This window comes from Dasypus novemcinctus, chromosome 18, assembly GCF_030445035.2.
Source record: "Dasypus novemcinctus isolate mDasNov1 chromosome 18, mDasNov1.1.hap2, whole genome shotgun sequence".
Taxonomy (NCBI): Eukaryota; Metazoa; Chordata; class Mammalia; order Cingulata; family Dasypodidae; genus Dasypus; species Dasypus novemcinctus.
In genome coordinates this window covers 65,076,764-65,097,768 of record NC_080690.1, presented here as the reverse complement: position 1 = coordinate 65,097,768, position 21,005 = coordinate 65,076,764, and the positions used below count along the sequence as shown (strand labels likewise).

The 21,005-nt window shown below is 41.9% G+C and overlaps 1 protein-coding gene across 3 annotated transcripts; it reads left to right on the top strand.

The window, feature by feature from the left end:
* Window positions 1-2,064: 2,064 nt before the first annotated feature.
* Window positions 2,065-17,575, top strand: ZNF180 (zinc finger protein 180). Of its 3 annotated transcripts, XM_012521751.4 has the most exons (6): window positions 2,065-2,318; window positions 4,888-4,995; window positions 8,703-8,777; window positions 12,917-13,043; window positions 13,262-13,362; window positions 14,056-17,575. In XM_012521751.4, exons 2-5 carry the CDS (start codon window positions 4,945-4,947, stop codon window positions 13,333-13,335), a joined length of 327 nt encoding a protein of 108 aa, XP_012377205.1. In that variant the 5' UTR covers window positions 2,065-2,318; window positions 4,888-4,944; the 3' UTR covers window positions 13,336-13,362; window positions 14,056-17,575. The 3 variants fall into 3 exon arrangements, with proteins under 3 accessions (XP_012377205.1, XP_004483938.2, XP_071065424.1); XM_004483881.5 differs by lacking the exon at window positions 13,262-13,362; XM_071209323.1 differs by lacking the exons at window positions 2,065-2,318; window positions 4,888-4,995; window positions 8,703-8,777; window positions 12,917-13,043 and having other exon boundaries at window positions 13,308-13,362; window positions 14,056-16,018.
* The last annotated feature ends 3,430 nt before the right edge of the window (window positions 17,576-21,005 follow it).

Genomic DNA, 21,005 nt, shown 5'->3' with positions numbered 1-21,005 from the left:
CACAGATGGTAGTGCCAGAATTCAGATTTTAGTCTTGACATATGCTTTGTACTATACTATTTTTAATGCCTACCCATCTTCATGTTAACCTTCTCCCCTTTTAAAACATCTTCTACATGTTTTGTCCAATGCAGCAGGGCCTCATTGAATGGTTTCTTCTTACATGGAAACTTACTTCTCCCTGAATAAGAAGTGTTAGCTCCTTCTCCAGTAATGCAACAGGGATTTGTTTATCCTTCTATTGCAGCACTTAATGTAATCAACTTTAATACTAGAACTATTTATTGGTGTCTGGTGCTCCTATTAGATGAAAGATCTCTTTGAGAATAGGAGATATTTTTCAGCCATCCTTAACTCATCACAGTCGGGCTCACCTGGCTGTACATCTCACTTCTCTAGTGCACTGAACTAGTCAGTACAGAACACGTAGTTACCATCACTCAACCAGTTCTTCATTCAGCAAGTGTTTACTGAGTGCCAATTAAATGCCAGATCCTTTTCCAGATGTGCTAGTAATATTGTTAATTCAAAACCTATCTGGCACAAGAAAATTCTTTACCTCAGTCTCTGTTTCCCCTGCTGTACATAGCTGCCATCTCTGTTCACCCTTCCCATTTTTAAAGGATCCCGCTGGATGCTATGTGGAGAACAGATTGTAGGAAAAGAAGAGCACAAGCAGAGAGAACAGTGAGGAAGCTACTGCAGTGGTCCAGGTGAGAGATGAAGGGGGCACGATATGGATGGTAGTAGTGGAGGTGGTGAGATGGGATTTGCAGGACTAGCTGTCGGTAAATGTTCGGTTTCTGGCCAGGTCACTTCATAAGGCAATAAGGGGGGAGGAACATGATTGGGGTAGAGAGGGAAGTGAAGAGTTGGTTTCAGACATGTCAAGGATCCCCTACCACATAATCCAGTATTAAAGGGAATCTCTGACTTAAAAACTGGTGAGAGAGATGAAATTATTATCTGTAGGAGACTGTCTCATTTGAAAAGCCAAGAGACTCAACTGGAATATTAAAAGGATTAACATTTCAGTAGGTTAACAAGATAAAAGTTTTTTTTTTTAATCAACTACAATAACCAATTACAAGATACTTGGGGTGTGTGTTTAGAGATTACAATTTCAAATAGTAACAATTTGTCATTGCTAACGGTCAAAATATAAGCAAAACTGCAGGAGTGTGTTGACAAGAATTTTTGTTGATTATTTATTGAGCATCTATTATGTGCCACGTACAGGATTTAGACACTGGGAATTCAGCAGTCATCAAAATCGACACAAATCTTTTCCTTATGGAGTTGACATTCTAGTGGTGGAGGCAGATAGATAATAGACCAAATAAATACCTAAGATATGTATCTTTCAGAAGATAAAAATGAAGGTGGGGGCAAGGGGCAGGGAGTGTGTGCGGGAGGAAAGGGCTTGTTTCCAAATTCACAACAAGAGGTCGTGGACGGCCTCATGCCAAAATGGCATCTGCCTAAAGACCAGACGGTGAGGACGGAGTGGAGTCCCCAAGGACGAGTCCAATATGACTGAAGCTGAGGCAGGATGGGAGGCAGGAGCTGAGGGCAATGAAAAAAAGCTGGGGGGTGGGAAGATCCTTAAGGCCTTAGAGGCAGAAAAAGAATTCGATTAAAAATAACAATAAAAGATTATTAATCTTTTACTACAATTAAATATAAAAACATCAGATTCTTGAAAGGCTTTGCTAGGAGCGCCCTCTAGTGTACAACGGGGATGTTGCCACCAAAGGCCAAAAGTCACCTGGCGCCGAAGGGTCTGACTGGCAGCAGGCACCCACGAGGGTCCCGCGGGTTCCACCCGGGTTGGCGTTCCAGGGCGAGTCCCGGGCGTCTAAGCCCGGCCAGGGCCAGCCTTTTCCAGCCAGCCATCCCACCATTCGGAATCCTAGTCTCAGCACTCAACTGAGACTCAGGAACGCACAGCTCAGCGACGGGCCCCAGCACCGTAAGCCCTCTTCCGGTCGCCCCAAGGCGCTGGAGCCCGCCCACGGACCGGCCGCGCCGCTGAGGCTTCTGGGAATTGTAGTTTCTGCTCTTGGAGAAAAATCGCTTCCGGGTTCCGCCAGAAGCGCAGCCATTGTCCCGCGACCGGGCTGTGGCTTTCGCCCCGCACCTCAGGTTTTCTGGAGGTTAACCCCCGAGCAGCCTTGCGAATGCTGACTAGGGGAGGGGGCCGAACTAGCCTAACTTGAGTCGGTCGTGCTGCACAATCGGGGTGGGAGGCTGTTTAACCCGAGTTCGTCCTGCCGCGGGGACAGGCCGGACCTGGGCCGCGGCTCGCGGACGCCCAGGTTTGTCAGGGGCAGGCAGCGCTGCGTGTCCAGTGCGCGCATGCGCAGCGTGTAGGCGGGAAGCTGGAAGTGGGAGTGTGGATGGGCGGACAGGTGACGAGGCAGGCGCGGGACGCACTTTAACCTCTTGGTGTGCAGGCGCCGAGCTTGGTGGAGAGACTGCTGCATCTGTGGATTCCGGGACTGTGCCCTGTGCGCATGCGCAGGCGATTGGCTTGGCAGGTGGTACTGTTGTCGGGGGTCTGAGGTTGCCTAGGTTAGTGGGTGACAGGACACACGCAGCGGTGTTGGGGAGGTCCTGAGAGGCCCCACCTCACTGCAGGGCCTCCTTAGTGGAGGGCCTGAGACGTTCAGGTTGGTGAGAACTCAGTTGCAGATTCTTGTTCTTGGATTGGAAGGGCTGTGCGGATGTTTGATTAGGAAGCACGACGTGGGAAGTGAGATTCTGGGCAGGAGGTCCTGGGACCCTGGAGTATACTTGATGGAGGGACCAGATTCTTGTCCCAGGGGAGGTCAGGATTTCTTTGGTGACCCCTGAGTGGGAATCACCCATAGACTGTAGACTCTCAAATTGAAGGAGGGACCAGTGCCTAGAGGCAGGTTCTGGGTGAAGTGCTCCTTGCACAGGCTGGGGGTGCCTGAGTAGGAAGCTGCAACTTGGGTGTACAATCTTAGAACCCACGTAGGATAGTGCAGAGCCTGAGGGCATTCAAATTGGTGGAAGTGCTGGATTGGAGGTAGTGAAGTGGATCCCTGGTAAGCAGATCTCCAGCTCTTTGGGCAGGAAGCAGGATGCTGCCAGCATGGTTATGAAGGAGGTGTCCCTGGGACCTTCTCAGGCTTGCTGTGCTTGCAGGCATGAGGATGCCCAGGTTGGTAGAGGGACAGAGTCTAGGCTACAGATTTGGGTTTGGAATGGCTTGTACTCTGTGTGGCACCCAGGTCCACGTGCAGGAGGAAGGGGAAGGGCCAGGACAAGTGGGGGCAGTTCTATCCTGAGAACCCCCAGGCTTGTGAGTGCCCATGTCCTGGAGCTGATTCTGGACCTCAGCTCAGGCCCCTTCTGGGTGTTCTGGTGTCAGGCAGGTGGTGGGGCATGTAGTCCCAGAACCCATGTGGGGGCTCCTGGATACCTGAGGTGTCCCAGGGAGCTTGAAGCTCAGCGTGGGAGATGCAGAGCCTTTGTCTTGGACAGGAGCTACAAAAGATCCCCATGTTGGTGGAGGGCCCAGGTCCTTGATGCTGATTCTGGGCATAAGCCCACTTCTGTTATGCATGGGTATCTCAGCAGGAGGAGGGAGCCTGGATGGGCGGCCTCTGGGCAGTGGCTGCTGGAGGAAAGGTCTGGAGACCCCAGTTTGGAACTGTGGGTTCTGTCCTGGGAGGGGTGGGGCTGCTGAAGCTGCACATTGCACATGCGCTGGCATTTGGGCAGAGTGGGAAGGCATGGGCAACCCAAAAACCCTGGTGCTACCTGAGGATGCCAGGTGGGTGGAGGGAACAGGTCTGAGCTGCAGATTCTGAGCCACGGTGTGTGTATGTGTGCGCAGGGGTGGTGGTGGTGAGAGAAGGGGTGGGACTGTGCCAGGTACCCTCTGAGCACACCCACAGGTGTTGGGAGTGGGAAACAACAGGCTGGAGGTGGGTTTTGGCAGAGGGTGCTGGGCCTTTGTGCAGATGGTGCCCTGATCATAGGCTGATGATGGCCAGATTAGTGGAAAGACAGGATCTCCCCGAGCTGCAGGTGCCCAGGAAGCCCATTGGGCAGAATCTGGACTGGTGCTGCTCAAGCCGGCATCTGTGGAGGGTGGTGGACGTTCAGGATACAGCTACATTCTGAACCACATTACAGTTTTTGAGTGAGAATCCTGCAGGACTGAGAGGGAGTTAGGGTGAGATTTGTCAGGAATTGCTCTGGTCTCAGACTTAAGAACACTTTGTTGGTAGAAAGACAGAGTCTGAGCACACATTCTGGGCCTGGGAGGGGCTGCCCTGGGTTGGCATGGGCTGGCGTTGGAGGGGAGGCCCCCAGGCCTCTGCAGGTTGTCGCAGTTTCAGACCCGAGGACATCCAGGTTGTTGTGGGGACCAGATCAGAGCTATAAATTGAGCACATACACAGGAGAGTATTGGTGGGAATGTGGGCTGGTCCTGTTCAGGTAGGGGCCAGCGGATCCCAGAATGATGGTGGTGCCAGGTCCTGGGTACAGCTGGCCTCTGCATGTGCTTGGCTGTTTGAATGGAAGTGAGAGGTGACCTGCAAGAGGCTACTCGAGTGTGGGGTCTGGTTGACGGCCATTTAGGATCCCTTTCAGTCCCTGAATCAGCTTCTGGAAGGGGCGGGGCTGTGTCATGAGCTTCATGCATTGAATCAGAAAGCGTGATCCTGGGCTGTCAATCCCAGAGCCCTGCTTGATGCTCTAGGTAGAGGTCCTGATTTAGGGTTGCAGGTTCAGGTTTGCGGGAAGAGCGTGCACTAGGGGTCTGGAGCAGGGAGGGCAGAGGCCCTGTCCAGGCTGGGGCCAGATCTGCCTGAGGGCACCGTATCAGGGCTGTCTCCTCCAATGCAGCACCGGTCCTTGGGTCCTCAGGAGTCCTCAAGACCCTGCGCGTGCCTGGAGGAGAGCATGGAAGAGCAGGACGAGAAGCCCCCCGGGCCTCTGAAGGCCTCTGCCCAGGTGAGTGGAGCCTACCTTCCCCCGAGGGACCCAGAGCTCACTTGCACCCAGCCCCACTCACTGCCTGACCCTCTGAGCAAGGGCGGCTGTCCTGGCTCTGCAGCGTTTAGAGGCTTCTGACTCCTATTGACCCGCAGGTTGCTAACCCTCATACACTGTACATTTATGAGTCTCCCAGCATTTCCTCACCCTTTTAACCCTTTTAGTTCTTCCTGGAGGAAATTTGGCATTTTGTATGAAAAACCCTTAGAACACTGACTCCTCTTTGTGCAGCATCTTTGTTTGAGAATGCACAATGGAAGTGTCCTCAATGTGCAGTGAAAGAGGGTAGTTAAATGAATATGGTAGGACCCCAAGAATGTAATACACTGTAGCCATTGAAAATGATTCTGTAATGTGTATTTGCTGATATAAAAAGATACTTACAATCTCTGTTAAGTAAATAGCATTTAGAAATTGTCACTTTTTTTTAGAAAAAAGGGGATATAATTTGCATATATGTAGAAAGTATTTTAGGAAACTATAAATATTTCAAAAAGTTAATGAAGATTATCTGTGTTATGAAAGACTTTATTTTTTTATTTACCTGTCTATTTTCTTGTTTCTGTACAGTGCATTTTAAAGTAATCAGTTTAAAGCATTTTCCTACAGCAAATATACTTTGGAAACATTTACTCTCTTAAAAATGTCCAATTAGAACTTCCCCTTCCTGAGTGATTCCATCCTTGAAGCCATTGGGTGGGCAGAACAAGGGAGGCGTCTGCGTTGAGGGCGGGCTGCCTGCTGCGGGGTGTCAGTTCAGATTAGGTCGAGGAGGGCATCCACGTCTGGGGGTGTTAGTGCCAAGTGGGGTGAGGAGGACGTCTGCACAAGGTGCCTGGCATGGGGGTCCAAGCCCCAGGAGAGTGAAGTCCTCATCTGTGCAGGGGCCCAGCATGGAGCAGAGCCCACTGGGGCTGAGGAGGGTCCGTGCAAAGAGGTGGCCTGATGTGGGAAGCAGTTTTCCAGCTGGGGAGGCAGGGGTGATCCAATTTGGGGTGACAGAGTAAGAGCAAGAGAGAAGGGCATCCACTTTAAAGCCCACCCATATTGGAGACCAAGTGAGAGTGTCCATGCACAGGGTGGTCTAGCATGTGGTGTTAGAGCCACAGCAGGGTGAGAAGAATGCTCATCTTGGGGGTAGGAGTGCAGCCCGCTGTGGCAAGGCAGAGATTGAGCAGGTCAAGGGTGTCTACATGAAGGGATCCCAGCGTGGGCTGTCAGAGGCCAGGCTGAATGTGGAGGGCATCCACAGGGAAGGGCAGCCTGATGAGCAAGTCCATGAGTTGGGGCAGCCTGGCCTGAGCAGTCATAGGCCAAGGCAAGTGAGGAGGGCCTCTTGGCAGAGGTCAGCCTCGTGGGGTTGACAGAGCCCAAGTGGAGTGAGGAGAGCATCTGTGAGTGAGGGAGTGGAAGCAGGAATGGGAGATGAGACCTGCAGGGGCATTGATCAGATAAACCTGGAGGTGGGAGCAGGCAGATTACAGGTGTGCACAGAGAGAACACTGTCATGAACGTGGTGGGGTTTAGTGGGAACTGGGGATATTGATGTGAACTTACCATTTTCAATATATATAGATGTATTAATAGAAATATAGAGAGATGAACATGTACATCCGTGTATGTTGTGTGTGTATATACATATGCTCATATGTCCCCTAGTGCACCCATTGTGAGGACCTGGGAGTGGTGATATCCCAATAGCAATGTTCACATCTAGTGCCTGGATTTTGACTTCTGAAGACAGGTTTTTGGGGTGTGCTGTTAATGGTTATCTAGTGTTCAGTTTTTTGCTGTTACAAATAGCACTGCTTTAAATATCCTTGCACACATGTGCAAGATTTTTCTTGGATGAATATTTAGTAAGAAATATGTCTGGGTTTACATGTTCAATATAAATTACAACCCCACTAGAAGTGGTAGAGTGGTATCTCATTGTGATTTGAGTTTGCGGTTTCCTGGATTAGTAATGAAGTTGGGCAGTTTTAAAAAATCCTTATCATCTTTATGTATATTATCTTTTCTGTAGTACCCTTGAAATTTCTTCCCTTTCTCTTTCCCTTTCCCTTTCCTTTCCTTCCTTTCAACGTCCCTGTACACCCTTTTTCCTTTGTCTGTGTTGTATAACTTCCCTTAAAGTCATTTATTTTGATGCTATTTTAAATGGTTACTTACAATTTTTATTTTCTGTTTGCAAATCTATAAAAATACAATTTAATTTCTATTGATTTTGTTTTCACAAATGAGTAGAACATAACTATTAATTCATCTGGAGATTTCATTTGTGTTTTCTAGATACACAAGCATATCTTCTGTAAATAATGACAGATCATGTGGTTGTTCCTTTAATTCACTTCTTTAGGTACTCTTGTGATGGGAAATGGCCCTGAGCAGGCATTCCTGTTTGCACATGAGCCTCCTTCACCCTTCAACCCATCCTCCTCTTTTCAAGTAAAAGACATGTGTGAGGAACCCATCACATCTGTTGACAGCTACACCTTGTTCACATTAATAAAAATATGTTTCTGATCATAGAGGTGCCATTTGATTTGGTTCAGATCTCACCATGCCAGAGAAGTAGTTTTAATCAGTGTTAGGGTATTTCATTATGGATGGGATCTTTATCGAAACTATAGTTAAAAGTGTTTGGATATAACCATTGGTATTCTACTTTAAACTAATGACTTTGGCTATTTTCTAGGGATCTTAATGGTTCTTTTGCCATTTTCTATGACTGAATTAGCAATCTGTTATTTATAATCATATATTTATTGAATTAAGCACAGTGAAACCATGGTAAACAGGAGAGACTAGGTCTCAGCTCTTGTGGAGCCCACTTTTTAGTCAAAACAAAAGTCTGATCCTATAGTCCATAATACCTGGGAAACGAGAAAAGTTTCTCAAGAAAGGAGAATGTACAAATAGTGTAGCCTGTATTAAATTATCACCGACTCGTTCAGTTAATTTTTAAATTATTTTTTTATTTTTTAGAGATAGATCAGTTAAGAAACAATGCCAAGAGCTGAAAATTTTTAAATGTTTCTAAATTAGCATGCACTTTTTAAAATTTTTATTTTTATTTTTTAATTTATTTCTCTCCTCTCCCCCCCAACCCAGTTGTCTGTTCTCTGTGTCCATTCGCTGTGTGTTCTTCTGTGTCCACTTCTATTCTTGTCAGCAGCACCAGGAATCTGTGTCTTCTTGTTGCGTCATCTTGTTGTCTCAGCTCTCCGTGTGTGTGGCGTCACTCGTGGGCAGGCTGGACTTTATTTCGCGCTGGGTGGCTCTCCTTATGGGGCGCGCTCCTTGCACGTGGGGCTCCCCTACATGGGGGACACTCCTGCATGGCACAGCACTCCTTGCGCACATCTGCACTGCGCGTGAGCCAGCTCCACATGGGTCAAGGAGGCCCTGGGTTTGAACCGTGGACCTCACGTGTGGTAGGCAGATGCTGTATCCATTGAGCCAAGTCTGCTTCCCAGCATGCACTCTTTAAGAATAAAATTCCAAAATGCTCCTATCTGCCATAATTGCTAAAACAATTTTATTTGGGGAATATGGTTAAAACAAGTGATGTGTCAAATCCTAGCCTAGTCACAGTAGGAGTTTTGAGCTGTGACTTAGTTCCCTGATTATTTCCCCTTTTCTCATCTGTTTTGCCTTCTCAGGACTTGCTTCTTCCACAAGAGATTATTATCAAGGTAGAGGAAGAAGACACTGGGTCACTGGTCATCCCATCCCAGGTGAGTTTCTTTACATTGAGAAATTCGTATGGTTTGATGATGACAGAAATCAGACTGAAATAAGCTGGGAAGTTAGAAGAAAGTGAGGCTATAGCAATTCTTTTTTAACTAAAAAAAATTTATTGAATTATATCACTCACATGTAAACATACACAAACAATAAATGTGTAGTAATAGTTGTGAACTTACAAAACAAACACATATAACATCATACAGGACTCTCATAACTCACCCTACCACCAATACCTCGCATTGTTATTAAAGATTTTAACTAATGATTAAAGAGCATTGTCAAAACACTACTACTAACCAAAGTGTTTTTCCCCCAACCCACTCTATTATTATCTTTATATCATTTATATATGAACATACATAAAAAATAAGTGTACAGTAAAGGTTGTGAACTTACAAAGCAAACATGCGTAATGTCATACAGGGGTCCCATAGATCAACCCTCCACCAAACACCCTGCATTGTCGTGAGTTGTTTGTTATAAATTATGAAAGAATATTGTCAAAATCTTACTACTAATTATAGTTCTTTTCTTACATTTGGTGTATTTTTCCCCCAACCCACCCTATTATTATTTTTTCAATATATTTTTTATGACAAAAGTCATTAACTTATAAAGCAATCATGCACATGGCTACAGCAATTTATATAAAATGTTTGGTTATCATGAAAGATCAGAGAGGATGATAATTGTAAAGAGATTTGAGGTTGAAGGGCTTTTTTTTTAAAGGATTGAAAAGATTTGCCTCTGTTTAAATGGTTGCAGGAAATTGTTAGTGGAAAAAAAATTTAAGATCAGGGGAGAGAGAAGACAAATTATAAAGCTTAGTTCTTGATAAGGTGCCCCAGAGGATTTAGTTCAGAATGCATGTGAATAAATTGGTCTTATGTAAGTAGAAGGACTCATAGGAAGAATGAGGTTACCAGAATTATTAAATTTTTCTCTGTGAAAATTCAGATGAAGTTACCTATTGGGTGGGAATTGGAACGAAGAGTTGTTTGACAAGAGTGAGGAAGATTTGAAATAGTAATTTTGGATTATGAGAGAATACGCTGACCTAGTAAGTATACTAGGGTTTCATGTTGGTCTTAAGGGATCATTCAGAGGTGGTGCCTTAATTTATTATACTCTATACAGCCCCCCCAGTTAATGAAGGTTTTCTCTAGTGAGTTCTATAACTCACTTTCCAGAGATAGCAGACTGACACTCAAATTCATCGAGTTTTGTAATTTGCTGAGTACATGGACTGACGGCTCCATAGGCCAAAGGACTATTTGAAAGAGAATTTTTGACTCTATCAAATAAAATATTAAAATGAACAAGCCCTGGAATCCAAATTGAATAATAAAGATGGAAAAGATAAAAAGGATACTTAAGTGGAAATGAAAAGAATATACAGGAATAAAGTCAACATTTCAAAGGAATAATTGCCCCAAACCATTGAAGAACAGGAGTAAATGAAATAATTGAGCGAGGAATGTGGAGCAATCTGAGGTTGTGATAAGAAAGTGGGTTGTGTTGTATGCATGATTTCAGAAGTGGAGCTACTTTATGGTGATTTAAAGGTTTGAGGTATCATTATGAGAATAGAGTGCTGAAGAGTTGGGTAGGGTGCTGTGAATTGGGTAGCCATATCAATTGATGACTTGAGAACATGGTCTCTTATGTCTTGCATACTTGAAGTTGCATCCCAGTTACTGACCTTAGGCATGTCTCAATTTCTCTAAGCTTCTAATTCATCTGAAAAGTGGTGAAGCTAATATTGTCTCACAGGGATCTTGTGAGAGGTAAATGAATGATAATTTCTGTGACATGCTTAGCACACTGCCTAACAGCACACAGTAAGTGCTTCATTAAAGTCAGTTAATTTTATATTATTCTTGAATGACTATCCAGGTGGATGTTAGATGAGACAATACAAGTTCTTATATTAGAGGATAAGTTCTAGGTATAATTCTTCAGGGGATAGGATTTGGTGGTGTTCAGGAGATGGGTGGAAGAAAGCTCTAAGCAGTGGTAGATTTGGAGGTAAATGACATGAATTGCAGTATAACCGTGGTAGGGCACTCACACACCTCCTCTTGATTCTAAGGCCTCTAGGATGTGAGAACATGGCATCCTTAGCCTGTGAGGACCAAGGAGGAGGCGAGTCCTCAGGGGGAAGGGTGGGCTTCCATTGACACAGTGATGGATAGGGAATCTTTGGTGAAGTATATTGAAGAGGTAGGATTTCATGATAGTAGATGCGTTCCTAAGGGCACAGTTGAAAGGTTTGAGGGAGGAGTTTTCAGGAGTGGGGAGTTTGGAACAGGCAAGAGGAAGATAGAATAAGTAGATATGGGATGACAGAAAAGCTGGTAAACACATGTGGAAGGACTTTTTCAAATGTGTATGTGATATGCCTAGTAAGATTAAGGAGAGGGCTTAACACCAGAATTTGGGCCAGGATTATATTGACATGTTAGAAAGTCTGTTGATGCCATTGATTCACTTATTGAAATAACTCACCAAATATCTATTTAGTGTCTATTATATGCAAACAAAATATGGTGAGTATGATGATAGAAGTCTTCAGAACTTATTTATAGAACACATAAATGGGGGTGGGATGGGAGGTGCTAACCTCATCTATTATTACTTATTTGACATTTGAACAAACTCACTATTAAAGGGACTTACATTAATAGAGAAAGGGGAGTGTTTATTAAAGGAAGCATGGTTTAGAAGCTGAAAAACAGTACCCTAAAGGTCAGTGTTCAACATAATTTTCAAATATTTTTGAATCCCATTTTGGCCTAATCATGAAAACCTTTGAGATTTTGGTGAAACATATATGGGTCATATGCATATACATACACAGCAGCATTTTGCTTGTGGTTTTATAGAATTCAGGAATTCCTGTATCTTTTGTCATGAACCACAAAAAAATATTTGGTCTATTTAAAGAGCGTTTAGGAGCAAGTGGCATTTGACTCCCTGGCCTTTTCTGCCTTTGGGTAAGGACTTATCACTCTCCACACTACTTTTTTGATCATATTTCCTGTCTAGTATTTTGGGGAACAGGTGTTTTCCTGCTTAGAGGAAGCAGCCCAGGACACCCCTTTATATGGCAATAATGATTGTGACTGTCTCCTAAAAGACCTTGCAGTGCAATTCTGATTGTAGTCACAAATAGCACTGTCATCTGAAGACTGAGGGTTCAGGATAAAAGTTTATTTAGTTATTTTGACTATCTGTTCATTGTTTAGGGTTCTCAGACCTGATAATCCTAATAATAATTGCCATTGTTTATTTTGTGAACTCTGGCAGTAGCTTTTGCTATATCATCACAATTCACTCAATAACCCAGTGAGTTTGGTAAGAATAAAACTAATAAATAGAAATGGCATAAACTCTCCATTAAAAGACAGATTGTCAAATTAGATATGTTTTTGAATCCAGACACATACCCTATAGGTTAAAAAACCTAAGTGTCTTTTCTTTCATATCCAGTGCTCTTAATCTATACATACTATAGTTTATTGAGGCCCTCATTTTCATTTTCTATCTTAGGCATTAGCAAAATATAGCCTGCAGACCAAATCTGGCCAACTGCCTGTTTTTTTGTACATGATTTTTTATTGTAATATAGTTATGCCCATTTGTTTACATATTTTTCTATGGCTACATTCTTGCTACAGCAGCAGAGTGGAGTAGTGGTGATAGAGATGGTGTGGCCTGCAAAGCCTAAAATATTTATTATCTGGCCTTTGACAGAAGAAGTTTGCCAACCATTATTCTGTGTTAGTTTCTTCAGAATTTGGAGGGGATTAAGTGGGAATTCGATATTTATCAGTACAAATCAGAATAAACATTTCTTTAAGTGGACAAGAAATAAAACAATGTATATCAGTTCTTACCTGGTATCCCTCTTGAGAGTTGTAAGAACAGATCCAGTATCCAAAACCCAAGGCGTCTCCTAGAAGGCACCTGTACTCCTTGACTAGAAACCTTTGGACACTGACAATCTCAGGACAACTTCTAGGCCATTAGATTTTTCCTTCCTCCATTGGTCAGCCTTTTCTTCTTCCGTGAACTATGGAAGAAAATGATGCCCAGCTAAGCAAAAATGTGTATCCTATTCTAGGAAGATGTGAACTTCAGAATTGTTACTGTGGACTTCACTCAGGATGAACAGGAAACTTTGAACCCTGCTCAGATGACCGTGGACAGTGATGTAATCCTGGAGAACCACAGGGACCTGGTCTCTTGGGGTAAGATACTGACATTGAAATGATTTAACATCCCCATTGATTAATAAGTGTGAGATTCAGCAGCCAGAATCTGACTGAGGAATAAAAATTAATTTTAATTTGTAGGGTAGAAAAGGTAGATAGAGCTTCTTGGGCTTGAGCTTTTTCAATCTGCATAGTTCCTAAAGGCCAAAGACTGGGACCAAATTTTACACTGATTTCTCTTGTCCCCATTGCAGATACCCAATATTTTTGGTCTTTGCCTATCAGCTTTTCAGATGAACCTCGAACTTGGAGCAAAGGAACAATATAAAAATTTTTTCCCAATGCATATGTCCAGGTGAGAACTCAGGCACATAGGAGTCAATACAGGTATAGAAAGTTTGTTTGAAAAATCCCCACAGGGGATGCCACAGTTTTCTCCCATCTCTTACCTCCTGATGGATTATATATATCACCAGCTTTTCCAGGTGTATTCCCTTACCTGGAATCACAGGAATCCATGTGGCCCTATTAACCCCTGAGGCACTTAGGGAACTGGGATAACAGTGTCCTTATTCATTTTCCTGGGTTCACAAATATAGTTTGCTTACACTTGGTAGCAAGTTTCATACCTCCACAAATTCCTAGAAATGTATACACAAATCTCTATTTTGGTGAACATGTGTCTAGCATTAAAGAGAGTGGACAGGACCATCTATTTCTTTGCCAAGGATTGCAAAATTGTTTTGATAGTCTAAAGGTTCTGCACAGGTGATTTTATTTTGGAATATGCAAGTATTTGGCATATAAAATCTTGGATAGTCAGACAAAATTAAGATTAAAATAGTTCATTTTTAATGTCCTTTTTATGATTGGCTATGATAGCTTTCTGATTACTACTTCATCCCACCATTTTGCTTTTTGTCCAGGTTGTAGGACTACATCTGAAAACAAGATCCACATATATTTTATGTGATTTAATATCAGCTTTATTCCACTATTCTAGCTCTGACAGTTTTTAGCTAGGGTGTCTTATTTTGCTTTCTTTCAGACTTGGCAACTGCACTTGGAAGAAGAGAATCAATTTCAAAGCAGAGCATTTTCAATGAAGAACCATCCCATGGAGTGAAGAAAGAAAACTTGACAAGGGATGATCCTTGGTTGTCTTCATGTGGAGAAGTCCAGGATTGTAATGACCAGTTGGAGAAGCAACAGGAAAAACGAGAGAGGCTTTTGAAGGAAGTGGCATTCCCCCGAAGGAAAGCTCATGATAGAATTTGCAAAAGTGATGAATTTGAGGATGAGGGTGGTCTGAATTCCAGTCTTCTTTCACCCCAAATGAAACCCATAAGAAACTATTTTCATAAACACGCCTCACATGTTAAAAAGTTGTATCATAATTCTTTTGTAAACAGTCAGATTAATGACAATGAGAAACTATGTGAAAATAATGAATGTGAAAAATACCCCCAGAGTATTCACCTTATTCAACTTACAAGAACTCAAACAGAAGATAAATCCTATGGATTTAATGATAGTATTCAGCCTTTTAGCCATGGTACCGCCCTACATGTACATGAGAAAATTCACGCAGGAGGAAAAACCTTTGATTTTAAGGAACATGGACAAGTTTTAAACCACAATATATCTCATAGCAAACAACAAAGAATTCCTGTTGAGAAAAGTCAATATAAATGTAGTAAAACCTCACAGAACTCATCCCTTGCTCAAAACATGAGAAATCATTCTGAAGAGAAACCCTTTGAATGTAATCAATGTGGGAAGTCCTTCAGCTGGAGCTCTCACCTTGTTGCACATCAGAGAACTCATACAGGGGAGAAACCTTATGAATGTAATGAATGTGGAAAATCCTTTAGCCGGAGCTCTCATCTTGTTTCCCATCAGAGAACTCATACTGGAGAGAAACCTTATAGATGTAATCAGTGTGGGAAATCCTTTAGCCAGAGTTATGTCCTTGTTGTGCATCAGAGAACTCATACTGGAGAGAAGCCTTATGAATGCAGTCAATGTGGAAAGTCATTCAGGCAGAGTTATAAACTTATTGCACATCAAAGAACTCATACTGGAGAGAAGCCCTATGAATGCAGTCAATGTGGGAAGTCATTTATCCAGAGCTATAAACTTATTGCACATCAAAGAATTCATACTGGAGAAAAACCCTATGAATGCAGTCAATGTGGGAAGTCCTTTAGTCAGAGTTATAAACTTGTTGCTCATCAGAGAACTCACACGGGAGAAAAACCCTTTGAATGTAACCAGTGTGGAAAATCCTTCAGCTGGAGCTCTCAGCTTGTTGCACATCAAAGAACTCATACTGGAGAGAAACCCTATGAATGTAATGAATGTGGAAAATCTTTCAACCGCAGTTCTCACCTTGTTATGCATCAGAGAACTCATACTGGAGAAAAACCCTATGAATGTAATCAGTGTGGGAAATCCTTCAGCCAGAGTTATGTTCTTGTTGTACATCAGAGAACTCATACTGGAGAAAAGCCCTATGAGTGCAATCAGTGTGGGAAATCCTTCAGGCAGAGTTCATGCCTTACTCAACATCAGAGAACTCACACTGGAGAGAAACCCTATGAATGTAATCAGTGTGGAAAAACCTTCAGCTTGAGTGCTCGACTTATTGTACATCAAAGAACTCATACTGGAGAGAAACCCTTTTCATGTAATCTGTGTGGGAAAGCTTTCATTAATAGCTCTAAACTTATTAGGCATCAGGCAACACATACTGAAGAGAAACACTATGAATGTAACTAGTGTGGAAATATTTCAGCTAGAGTATATTTCCTTTCCTTTTTAAAATGGAGTATATGTCATGGGAAAACTAGTATAAAAGCAGTATGTGTGAAAGCTTTCGGTCATCCTCTGTTATTGTGTATCTGGACATTTGTTCTGGAGAAGAAAAGGGGGAAAGCTGTAAGCCATATATTTTACTTAGCATTTCCACATAAAAAATAAAACTTGGCCCTTATGACATTACTACAAAAGTCTTAAATATTGGCACTCTTTCTTGCTGGAATCTGAGATAAAACCTTTAAATGGGCAACCTGCCAGTGAGGTAGTCAGTCTACTCTTTTGGAATAAAAGAAAATGAGGATGCTAACACTGGCAGGCTTTCTGTTGAGAAGATTGAAAGATAGTTGTGGTTGTTGGACTTTAGACTGGAAAACAATATTTCAGTGTTTCATTTACTACCTGATTTCCCCATTAAGAAGCTTCTAGTCATTTCATATAGCACTTCCTACTATCTATGAAAATTTAGTAGAAATGAGGAAAACCTTATGAAGTGAAAAGATGCAGAAGAATATAGAACATTCTTTTCTAGAACCATTATGGTAAAATATTTGCATATGAATCAGAATTGAAAGGAATTTTGGATGTATATTTGATTTTTAGGTTTATGTATAGTTTGTTCCTTTTTAGATTGTATTCTATTTTTTGCTATATTAAATAGTAAAAAATCAGTCAAAAACAAGAAGGAAATATAAAAGTTTCAATCTCCTTTGTCCATTTAGGAAAGAGTGGAAAACCAGACAGCAAGGATCCCTCAGTATTTTCAGATTTCTATTTGGATTAGGATGAGTGTGTCACTTTTTGGGGCTTAAATTCCCAGGAATATTCCTCATTGAAAGTAAAATAATTCCCTTGGAATGGGGAAATGAAAATTTAGGCCAAAAAGGACTCCATTTGAATGATTTAGAATGCATGGGCAATATAGAGAGCAGGTGAGCTTATTTTATTATTTCCAAGGCAGTGTAAAGTTGCTCTATTTTAAAGGAGTTATTTTTTCTCCCCTCATGCCATGTTTTCTCACTTTTCTGGGTTATGTCTCCTAATACGAGAGGCCTGAGTGGGGAGACCCTGCCCCAGTTAAGTGTCACCTACATTAAGCTTGTAAGAATGTTTTTAGGCAAGATTTATAGCTACTCATTGATTGTTAGACTTGGTTAACATCTTTCTGGCCTTTGCCTCTAAATCATGGATTCTAATCCTGTGGACTGCTGTGGGCCTGAAACCTGTACCCAAAGAGGTAGTAAAAATTAAGGTGAGAGATGAAAGTCTGGAGGTGAATTCCCTGGAGGAAGGAAGGGAAACCTAAAATGAATCCAATAGGGGTTACCCTTAGTAAAATTCTATCTCCTTGAGAGTGCAGCACACTCATCATTCAAGGTCTGGGAGAACAGTTGTAGACAGCTGAAAAACTGACCCCCATCCCAGTGAGAATCCTCCAGTCTGTTGAAGCACGGATATAAAAACAGCAGGGGTTCTCCATGTATCAGCTTTTGGAGAACATAAAATTGGGAAATGCCCTAACTTAGCAATGGACCTAAACAGACTTTCCCCCCAATTTATAGATAATTGCCAGTGTATTATTTTGAAGTGAGTGAGTGTATTTGTGTTGAATGTGTGTGTTTGTGTTTCTGTCCAGGTTGAATATGTGAGTCATCTATGTGTAGTAAGACCTAAATATTGTATAGTTTCTGAGTGGTGATTTGTGGTTATCTGATGTTTTGAAGTAAAATAAACTCAGTAATTAAAAATGTTACAGTAATTCCTATCATTTGCTCAATAAATTCCCTTGATAGGATATGTAGTCTTTTAATTAAAAAGTGGTCAACCGAAAATAAAGAGACAAAGGTTTATGTGGCAGCATTCCAATATATATAATTAAACTTCTGAGCCCAAAGTTTAGGGTTTAAAGGGGGAATCAGTGATTTGGTGATATGTATGTGGTTCTTTACATTCCCTGTATAAAAATTTTTATGTGTAAAGTTCACAGAAATCAAATTGTACTCTGCTATATAAAAAAGTTTCAGAGATTTTACAGGCCAAATTTCTTTCATCATACTGCAGGAAAACTAGAAATAAAAAGTGACTAAAATGATTTTAACTACATGGATGTTAAGAAATAACTCCTAGAACCAATTTTTCAAAGAGTAAATTAACACTGAATTTTCACCCCCCCATAGAAAGTATTACATGAGACCACTTAATGCCAAAACCTGTGGGATACAGAAAAAGCTGTTCTCAGAATATAAAGCTTACAGCTTTAAATGGCTTCTTTTTCAAAGGAGAAAGCCTGGAAAAACACGAGGACTCATCATGATGTTCTAAGAACAAATGCGGGGAGTGGTGGAGCTCAGTGCTTGAGTACTTGCTTCCAGGTATGAGGTCCCAGGTTTGATTCCCGGTACTGCCTAAAAAGAAAAACCAAAAAAACCCCAAATGCACTACAAAAAAAGTAACAAATAGGAATACATAAGAGATTAAAGTAATATAAAGCTATGCATAGTCAGGAGTTAAATACTTTTATCATTTTGGAGGCTTTGTATTCACCACTGTTTATTTTTTCCTGTCCTCCTTCTGTGTTCACTCTTGTTAAAGTGTATCCTTTAGTATTCTCCTATTAAGGATATGTATGTGGTGAACTCTCTTAGACCTTGTATGCCTGAAAGTGTCCTCAGTTGGTGCTTATTCTTTTATTGGTTTATTTCTGTCCCCTCCCCCCCGTTGTCTGCTCTCTCTATCCATTCACTGTGTGTTCTGTGTCTGCTCACATTCTTGTCAATAGCACCAGTAATCTGTGTCTCTTTTTGTTGCGTCATCTTGCTGTGTCAGCTGTCCATGTGTGTAGCACCACTCCTGGGCAGGATGCACTTTTTTTGCACGGGGTAGCTCTCCTTGAGAGGCCACTCCTTGTGCGTGGGGCTCCTCTATGTGGGGGACACCCCTGCGTGGCATGGCATTCCTTGTGTGCATCAGCACTGTGCATGGGCCAGCTCACCACATGGGTCAGGAGGCCTGAGGTTTGAATCCTGGACCTCCTCTGTGGTAGGCCGATGCTTTATCAGTTGAGCCAAATCTGCTTCCCAGCACTTATTCTTGAATGGTATTTTGGCTAAGGAATACACCTTTATATTAACAGTTATTTTCTTACAGCATTTGAAAATCTCTTTTACAACCAAAACAGTCTCTTCCCTAAATAGGGCTAACCCAAAGCCTTACATTATTACATCCAATTCCAGGTCCAGGATTTCTAGGTGATGTCCCTTTTCTAGTGAAGTTCTTCAGGTTAGGAAGAGGATTCAGATGCTGGGTATCAAAATAGAGATCATGAAAGCATATCAAATTAGCCAGCTAATATTCAGTAACTTGCTGCCAGTAGATATTGAAACACTCTCTAAAAATGGTTTTATAAAACTTCATACAAGTTGGTGATGCCAGAGTTCTTACTGGCTAAGATGATTTAATCATTTTGGGGCAATTCATTTGGCATCAACTAAATCAATGATTCTTTTATGGATATTGCAGTAAATATAGAATTGTTTCATTTTTAAATTACCACTTTTTGCCTTTGCCAAATTGATCTAATTGAAATGGTAAAGTTGGATTTTCTGTGCTGCAGCCACTGAAGTACTGATATTTCATCCACTGGGGGTGAGATTTTAGTCAAAATAGGTTACTGATTGATAAGTCTTTCCTTAGTACTTATATCACCTCTTCTGGACTCTTCAACATCTTTTGTGTTCTATTGAATTTTCATTTCTGAGGCTATGACAATTTTCATGATCATTTCCTCTCTTCTTCAGAGATGCACTCTCAGGTGGATTTCTTGAAACTTAGATATTCCTATTTTTCCTCTTTCTTGTCCAGGTTCTATTAGTTCATTTCCTATGGTGTTTGCTTAGTTCTGGTTGTTGATACCTAGGCCCCTGGGTCACCACAGATCTGACAGGTTGGTAATTCTTCTGACCGTAAGCTCTTCCTCATGTTCAATATTATTTGTTTTTTCCACATTTTCTCTGCCATTTCTTGCTTTCTGAGAGGATAAGAGCCACACTGCTCTGCAGGATGTTTTGTGGCAGGCTAAAACTGGGGGTGTTGCTTTTTAAATGTTCTATGCTTTTGAAAAACTTCAGGGATATGGCATTAACCTAGATTGGTAGTTTATTTTTAAAAAATAATTATAATGTGAAGATGTGCACATAAGTTGAGTGTGCTGAAATTTTATTAATGGGGTTAAGTTAAAATAGAACCCAAACCTATGGAAAAGCCAGACAAGATTTTTTTCTGATGAAATCTCAAAACCATTATTTGTATTCTCTGATAGTGCTATTCTCTGCTAATTTTATGGGGATTCCATTATTGATACTAGGAGTGCCTTCCATTTGTATTTCTAGATAGGATATTGGTATTTCTTCACTGGGGTAGAATGGGTTGGAATCTCATATATAATCTGAAGCTCTAGTTAGATGCTGTTGAGAATGTTGGTCATCTAGACCAGATACAATACAGCCAATTCCAAGCTGTGTCCCCAAGAAATAGGACACACTGTCATCACAGCATTCCCCTGTGATGCACCTCTACTTTTTTCTTCCTCCCCCTCCACCCCCACCCTGCTGTTTTTGCTGTGTCCATTCGCTGACTATTTTTGTATGAGTGTCTGATATAGTTCCCATGTTCAAATGGGAGTGTGGGATGACTACTGTGTTTGAGGTATTGCTGGATAAAGAACAGCTGGATTTTTTAATGTATGTAAAAGCAAAACTAAAGTTTCTAGTAAACTTGTATGACTTTTGGTGATAATTTGTGAAACATTCAAATTGGCCAGGAAATACTGAATTATCAAAAATAAAACTTGAATAGTAAAATGTGACACTAGGTTTAGAGTTAAATTTGAAACAACAGTGTTGATACCCTTTAAAAGGATGAGCAAAAGGCTTGCACCATCATCTGTGGACCCATCAAGTTATGCAGCAGCAATGCGGGACCATGGGTTCTTTGGTGAGTAACTTATTGAGGCAGAAAAGTAAAAATGGGCTAGTAACTTCTTGTTGCTAATAAGTAAAAATACTTTCAGAGACATCTGGATAATGTCATCATAGGCTGTAGTGGTCACCCCATGTGGGGTTCCAGTCAGCTAGGCAGGGACACTTTCAGCATTGAGAAGCCGTTGGTCATGGACAGTGGGAA